This window comes from Syzygium oleosum, unplaced genomic scaffold (assembly GCF_021117445.2).
Source record: "Syzygium oleosum isolate NSW1041296 unplaced genomic scaffold, Sole_v2.1 Sole_v2.01, whole genome shotgun sequence".
Taxonomy (NCBI): Eukaryota; Viridiplantae; Streptophyta; class Magnoliopsida; order Myrtales; family Myrtaceae; genus Syzygium; species Syzygium oleosum.
In genome coordinates this window covers 16511579-16519502 of record NW_026607485.1, presented here as the reverse complement: position 1 = coordinate 16519502, position 7924 = coordinate 16511579, and the positions used below count along the sequence as shown (strand labels likewise).

Genomic DNA, 7924 nt, shown 5'->3' with positions numbered 1-7924 from the left:
GCAGACTTCTCCGGAAAACAAAAATCTGCAGGATCTCATGGACTGAGGAACAAAAATCTCAGAAAATGTTAAACTTACGTCGAAGTTCTCTAGAATCAGGGGGAGGTTAGTTTGCTAGAGCAGCCAAAGACTATTTTATTTATCTTGAGAAGAACTCTCTAAGTAGCATGTTTGCCGAGTGGATGAATAAATCCAGTCAGTGCAACAACGACTGAAGAGCTAAATGGAGAGGATCTTTTTCGTGATGCTTTGAATTGGATGCATCCCTACTCTGGGAAAACAATTGATGAGGTTAGATCCATTTACTTCCCTTAATTTTGCCAAAGCTGACATTGCATAGAGTTTGTTTTCCTCAGCAATGCAAAAGTTGGATCAACATTTGAGACACGCTCTATCTCTGGTTCGTCTTTCGTCCCTTTTCATATACTTCTTGGTTTTTACTATCTCCCATTAGAAGGTCTTAATTTTCACCAGAGCATATGTATCTTTTACTTATCTGCGAACTTCGGCAGTCTATATATGGAGCAGGTATCGAACCACTTTCTGTTTTTTTCTTTTTGGGTTGGTGGTCGGCCATTTTGGACGATATACTTGGCATTTTGAAGAAACATCCTAAAAGTAGGACCACAAATAATGCTATGAAAGTTGCAGTTACCAAGAATCTACAAGAAAATTCATTAGTATTTTTTCCATCGTTTTGGTCCCACACTGTTCCATAGGTTCAACAAGGAAATGGGCAGGGTTGACCGGCAATGAGGCTAAAACTTTTAATTCCCTTTTGTTTTAAGCTGCTACTTCAGCCAAGACTTTACTTGTCGAAATTGTCCTACTCAATTGATTTGCTTCTCTGGAGTCATGATCTTTTCAGTGTGTCCTTAAAGCCACAGCCTGTCAAAGATGCTTGTGATGGCTTTTCTCCTTGGCTTGTCCGATGAGTTTGCCAAATTGGACCGGAGTTTTATCGGTCAAAAGACAGGTTGTCAACTTTACAAAATAATTTAAGTAGTTCTTTTCATCTCCTCCGTGTGATCGGAGTGTGATCGGGACAATTTATGCGTGCTACAAGGCAGAGAACCATATCCATGTTTCCTTGGTTTGACCCATCTTCTCAACTGTACATAAAGCGAGCTCTTTTCGCACCCTCTGTTGATTAGGCTCCTCTCAACTATTTCTTTCACCTTTGGCAATGGAAGAAGTGAAGTTGCATGGTTTCTGGGCAAGTCCGTACAGTCACAGAGTGATATGGGCTCTGAAACTGAAAGGCGTGGAATATGAGTACATAGAAGAAGATCTCTCCAACAAGAGCCAATTGCTATTGCTGTACAACCCAGTTCACAAAAAGATTCCAGTCCTTGTTCATCGCGGGAAACCGATTATCGAGTCCCTTGTGATTCTGGAGTATATTGAAGAAACATGGCCCGAGCCTCCCTTGCTGGCCAAAGATGCTCACGAGAGAGCCTCATCTCGGTTTTGGATGAACTTTATGGCGGAAAAGGTGAGAGTACACCGTTGTTTCTGTTAGTATTCAACTTTTGCAGCTTCAGCAGTAGATCTCCAAGTAATTGATTGGAAGAAGAAACCTAATCAACCATATTCATTGCAGTTATTGCATTGATTTTGTTTATTTCATGCTATAACAAAAGATCTGTCAGTTTTACAAATTAATGTAGTTTATATCTTTAATGATGGATGACCTCAAGCATACTTAATCCAAGTGGTCTGCTGCCCAAGCAAATTGACATTAATTGCAATTTTTTAATTGCACCGGTTCCTCTCCCTTTTAGTGTTGAAAATTCGTTACATTTCTTGCTGCCTTCCGATTTCGGCGTTGCTCTCCTTTTCTTTGGGAAACTTCTACTCTATTTAACCTGTGAATAACCAAGAACTTCATCTTCTTGCACAATCTGATTGGCAAATACTGATTCCCACTTCTATTACTCTACCCAAATGTTAGTCCACTTAATCAAGATGCCAAATATCTACATAATTGCAAGGATCCTGTGAGATTAGCTAACATCAGATATCTTTTTTTCCTTTTTTTTTCTTTTTCACTCTTGTAGAGTCTTACCTTTTTCAAGTTCTTCCTAATGTCCCAAGGAGAAGAGAGAGAGAAGGCAACTGAGGAAGTGCTTGAAGTCTTGAGGACTTTAGAGCATGAAGCTCTTGCGGACAAGAAGTTCTTTGGAGGAGACAACATAGGACTGGCAGACATCACATTTGGATGGTTGGCTTATTGGTTCGAATGTACAGAGGAAGTCGTTGATGTGAAATTGCTAAGTCCCACCACTTTCCCTCGTTTGCATTTATGGGTTGAGAACTGGAAGGAGGTTGATGTGGTCAAAGAAAACCATCCTGACTCTGAGAAATTATTGGGCCATTTTAGAAGGTCTAGGGAGAGGTTCACTTAGGAAGAGGGAAAATAAAGTCACGGTTAGTATTATGATACTGGGAGAAGTGATTGAACCAATGTGGAAAATACTTGTTGGTCAGGTGAGATCCTCTCATTTGATATGTGACGACAGATTTTTTCGCACTATTGGGCTCAGTATTTAACCTGCTATAATCTTTCTCTTGATTTCATTCCTTCGAAGGAGATTTTCCTGTAAGAACAGATTACTATTGGTGAGTCGATGCCCGACAATTAGGAAATCCCATTCCATATTTGCTCAGGGTGGTTATTTTTTCTCACATGACCGCTGAATATTGGGAGAGAACAAAAAATACAGAAGAACTAGGATGAGGCATCTTAAACTAGGGAAGGTTGGGTGTTGGTGCCCAGAAAGAAAGAAAACGAGCGTCTGAATCTGTTTTCATACTCAGAAAACCGAAAGAGAAGAAAATAGAATTCTGGAAATGCTTATATGCACATCTAACTCAGCATGTTAGTTGCAAAATTCTGTAAGTTTTTACTCGAAGAAGCATCACATTTTCTTCTTGCTATCTTCAGAGATTTCATTCTTACTCTCCTTTATCCGAACTGCTTTTAGGATTAAAAAACCAAACCTGAAGCCATATTTTGGTAATACCAAAACCAAACCAGTAGACCCAGAAGCATCTGCCTCAGTTACAAGTCTCTACAACTATATTAATGCAATTTTTCATTAGACATTGAACTCGAGTGCGCAGCCGTTTCATTCTATAAACTCAAGCTACTTGAAACCCGATAGACAAGTATAAACAAAGGGATACACATTATTAGGCAACAGGAAGTACGACGAATTGAACTCGAGAGAAGAGTAATGCTAGAACTAACTAAAATCGTTTTACAAAGTTGATTTATTAATTGATGTGTAGACTGCAATCGGTTTTTGAATTTGGCCCATTTATTTAAAATGTTGCTCATAATCTGACACACCACGTAATGAACCAAAATTTTCAACCGGTTTAATTAAATTAGCATTGCCCGTACTTTTGATACCATATTGAAATCCAGGCGAAATTCTTTCTTCTAAAGACTTAAGCTATCCAAAGAAATGCGATACCTTCACCTAACAAAAGCTACACCAGGTAACACGTCAATACATGTGGGTTGAAACTTTAAAAATAGCATGATGTCAATACAATCAATCCCGGGCTGGCCCGACTGGCGTGTTTGACCTTTCTTCCAAAGAAATCTAAATGTTTTATCATGTTGGGTTGAAATTTAGGTTGTCCAAAAACAAAAATGAGATATGAATTCGACCTTCTGAGTTTGTTTGACCAGAAACCCGAAACGTAATGCCCAAGCAACGTGACTCCACCAAACGCCCTTTAAATTGAGCTCACAAAAGCAAGAAGTATCACACTCTTGAGAGACATGGATGGAGTGAAGTTGCATGGAGTTTGGGCGAGTCCATTCAGCACCAGAGTCGTATGGGCATTGAAGCTCAAGGGCATACCATTTGACAACATTGAGGAAGACCTCTCCAACAAAAGCGCCTTGCTTTTGCAATACAACCCAGTGCACAAGAAGATTCCCGTGCTCGTCCATGGCCGGCGGCCCGTTTGCGAGTCCATGGTCATCGTCGAGTACCTCGAGGAGACGTGGCCGCAATACCCCCTGTTGCCCACCGATCCTCACGAGCGAGCCGTGGCCCGTTTCTGGGTCAAATTCATCGATGAAAAGGTTTGCTATTCTAACCTTCTTCTACTTTGGCAATTCATCTTTTAGAAAGTCAGTCATTCAATTTATAAGTTCCATTTGTTTCGATACCCAACCCTAAATTGCGGTGGTTGGGTGAGACAAACATAAGGCGGAGTTGGTTTGCATCTCGTTTATGTTTCGAGTGTGCGCGCTGCAGGGTCTTAATGTTTGGATGGTGTATCGGAGTGTCGGCGAAGAGCAAGAGAAGGCCATGAGAGAGAGCCTGGAGATGCTGTCGATCCTAGAGGAGCATGGTCCGAACAAGGGAAAGAAATTCTTTGGAGGAGACAGCATCAACATCGTGGACATTGCATTTGGTGGGGTGGCATATTGGATGGGAGCCATCGAAGAGGTATCGGGAGGCAAGATGTTCGATGCCGTGAAGTTCCCTCGCTTGAACGCTTGGATGGCCGACTTCGAGTGCTTGCCCGTGATTGCCGAGAACTTGCCCGATCAAGGGAAGTTGCGCAAGCACCTCGCCCGCCTAAGAGAGAAAAGGTTGTCATTGTCCGCACACAAATGATGAGCGGCCTCGATGATCGATGTTGTAAGCTTGGGTACTATATAAAAGTACGATTATCAACTGGATTCCTGTCTATGTCTCTTTGTAATAATAAGACTTCCAAGTGAAGTATGTACTTTGGTCGGAAGTTTCAAGTTGAAGCTTACTAATTAGCATATGCAATAAAGTAAAATTCTATTTTCATTTTCTTTTCTTTTTCATTTTATCTGATAAATATTGTTTCAGATTGTAAATGGAATTGATAAGAGTATTCTCATAGGTTTCTTGTGACAAGTGTAAAGCCAAATATTGTATTTACAAAAAAATAATTTATAGACTCATTTTATGAATTTTTATTAGATTGTGTACAATGATTAAGCGCCGAATTTGGAGGGAAGAGAAGAAATTTTAATATGAGGAGCAGATAAGTGTCACTGGCCAAAAGTTTTTCAATTGCAAACAAGGCCGTGCGGTGTTTGGTGAGCCGGAATACTTGATCAGCCTCTCTTCAATAGATCGTTTTTTAAGGACAGTACGATGAATTGCATCCTCATAATTGACCCTACCACGCCCATGATATCCAAGCTCTCAAATAGGATATATAGATCACTTGAGCACAACAATTAATTTTGGCTTATAACTATAATTTTATTTAACGAATTAGGAATACCTTTTTTTATTTACATTTAACCTAAGGATATATAAAGTGCATATGAACAGATGTTACCAAATTTCATCCCTCTCTCTAACATGTAAAAACATGAAGATAATTTGACATATATTTCCATATCCACTAGACTATCTTTCTTTCCTCATCGAAAGAGTCCTTAATGTAAATGACTAAAAACACTGTCGCTTTTTGCAAGAAACGACGCCGTTTTGCCGTGCTGACATGGCTCTTGTACAAGTCCACGGTATTAGACATGTCGACACACAAGTTTGGGTCCCTTAAATGAAGTTTGTTCAATTCCTAAACTATTAAAGTGAGGAAATTTCCATGCAGGATGCGTAACCAAGAACAAAACCCCAACAAAACCAAGTGAGGTTCGTCGATGGTCAGAGGAAAACGTTGACCATCATCTCCCACCAACCCTGTGTTCAGTGCAATTTAGACTATGTATTAGTTTAAGCACGTAGTCAACAGATACCGTCCTGCTGGGCAAGAGCGAATTGTTGAACCAAACCTTCCAACTGTTTGATGAAATGCCTCAACGTCTTGCCCAAGCAATTTGACTCTACGAAGCTTTAATAACTGCCCGTGCATAGCGGCCCAACAAGAAGCAACATCAATCTTCGGACCCTCGAGGCATGGAAGACGTGAAGCTGCACGGTGCTTGGACGAGCCCGTACAGTTACTATGTGATATGGGCTCTGAAGCTCAAGGGCATTCCGTTAGAGTACATCGATGAGGATCTCTCCAACAAGAGTGACTTGCTGTTGCAGTACAATCCGGTGCACAAGAAGATCCCTGTGCTTGTCCATGGTGGAAGGCCCATTTGCGAGTGGCCACAGCATCCTCTAGTGCCAAGTGACACTTATGAGAGAGCTGTGGCGCGGTCCTGGGTCAAATTTGCCCAAGAAAAGGTCTCTCTCTCTCTCTCTCTCTCTCTCTCTCTCTCTCTCTCTCTCTAGTGCGCGTGCGCGTGATCATACAATTTGTGGGTGATAAATAAATTTGATAAAGCTTATGTACCATAAAAGTTATAGACGCTTGGCAGCTGAAATCAAGGGGGTCAATGATTTTTGCAAGCAACAAAAAGCAAGGAGAAAAGGAACAGACACTGTATTGGTTCTGTTAACAATTTGGATACATCAGAAATTAAACAGCCTTATCCTTGAGGGAGTTCTAAGTGTATTTTTTTTTTTTGGTGGAGTTATTTTGTTACGTCTTGAATTTATTTAGCACCCAATTCTGTGTTAGCGTGTAAGTGTACATTATCATCCGGACAGTTTTAATAGGCTAGATTTTTTTGTAATAACATTTCATGAAAACTTATACTTTAACATGCCTATGGCAGGTTCTTGGGTAGACAGACGTTACCTGTCGGTGCATAAAAATCACATTGTCCGTCTCCTTTTTCTGTGAGAAAATTAAAAATTCTGCATGACTTGTGAGTAAGATTGATTTCATACAATTTTGATTATGACTTAAGATGTTTTCTTTCAAGAACTTCTTTCCTTTTCTTTCCCTGTTTAGTAAGTGTAACCTTTGTTTTTTCCTCTCAATGTTTTTACTATGGTCAGGGCCCTAACCTTTCGCTGCTGTATCGAACTGCGGGAGAAGAACAGGAGAAGATCAAGAAGAAATATTATGGAAATGCTGACGATGCTCGAAGATTATGGTCCTGATAAGGGAAAGAAATTCTTTGGAGGCGACAACATCAACATTGTGGACATTGCCTTCGGTAGTGTTGCTCACTGGATGAGGGTCATAGAGGAGGTGTTGGGAGTGAAGCTGTTTGATGCGGAAAAGTTCACGCGCTTGCAATGTTAGATGGAGAGTTACAAGAAAGTGCCAATCATATGTGAGAACTCACCTGATCATGAAAAGCTTTTGGCATGCCTGAAGTGTCGAAGGGAGTCTTTATTTGGAAGTCCATGAAGATCATGGATGAATTCAACTCTGTACTTCTGTTCCTCCATTTACTATCGGTATCACTTTTTTGTTTTACATGATCGTATTTCGTAATGAGTCCAATTGCTTCCTTTATGGGGAAAAACGGTGGGACTTTTTTCTGCTGTGCTGTCATGTTTTCAATTCTACCTTAATTATGTTGTGTTGTAAAGACCTAAATGGGGCAACCAGAGAAGGATAGTGACTGAAGTGATTATATGCTTAATTTACTTCTTTTCTTCTTCGTAGGAATGCATTCGGTATAAACCCAATCGGCAATACACGCTTGTTACCTCTAGAATTTAAGGATCACACATATTTTGCTGCTACTGGCTGGAATTCCATGATTGTCTCTTTATTCTAAGAATCTATCGCTTGTGATCAGACCTCAGTCTATGGCTTTACCTGGGATGAGTGGGATGAGGCGATTCATGTAAGTCATTCCCTCCACTCAGTTTAGAATGTCCAAGTGACGGTCCTCAGTCACAGGCCTAAGTTTCTAGGAAAACAAATGATCCAAGAATATGGCGGGCTTCTCAGGAAAATGGAAAGGTTAGTTTGCTAGAGCAGCCAAAGACTGTTTTTCTGGAGAAGAACTCCCTAAGCACCATGTTTGCTGAGTGGATGAATAAATCCAGCTAGAGCAACAAGGACGGAAGAGCTGAACGGAGAGGATCGCATTCGT

The 7924-nt window shown here is 40.6% G+C and overlaps 2 protein-coding genes and 1 pseudogene across 2 annotated transcripts; all 3 read left to right on the top strand.

Moving 5' to 3' along the window:
• Positions 1–1060: 1060 nt before the first annotated feature.
• On the top strand, positions 1061–2649 carry LOC115681139 (probable glutathione S-transferase). Its single transcript, XM_030604984.2, has 2 exons — positions 1061–1495; positions 2061–2649. The coding sequence occupies exons 1-2, from the start codon at positions 1187–1189 to the stop codon at positions 2406–2408; spliced, it is 657 nt and encodes a 218-aa protein (XP_030460844.1). The 5' UTR covers positions 1061–1186; the 3' UTR covers positions 2409–2649.
• Positions 2650–2800: 151 nt separating this feature from the next.
• LOC115681137 (glutathione transferase GST 23-like) lies at positions 2801–4829 on the top strand. The gene is made up of 2 exons (XM_030604983.2): positions 2801–4105; positions 4281–4829. Exons 1-2 carry the CDS (start codon positions 3797–3799, stop codon positions 4644–4646), a joined length of 675 nt encoding a protein of 224 aa, XP_030460843.1. The 5' UTR covers positions 2801–3796; the 3' UTR covers positions 4647–4829.
• A 766-nt stretch (positions 4830–5595) lies between these two features.
• On the top strand, positions 5596–7741 carry LOC115681135 (probable glutathione S-transferase; annotated as a pseudogene).
• The last annotated feature ends 183 nt before the right edge of the window (positions 7742–7924 follow it).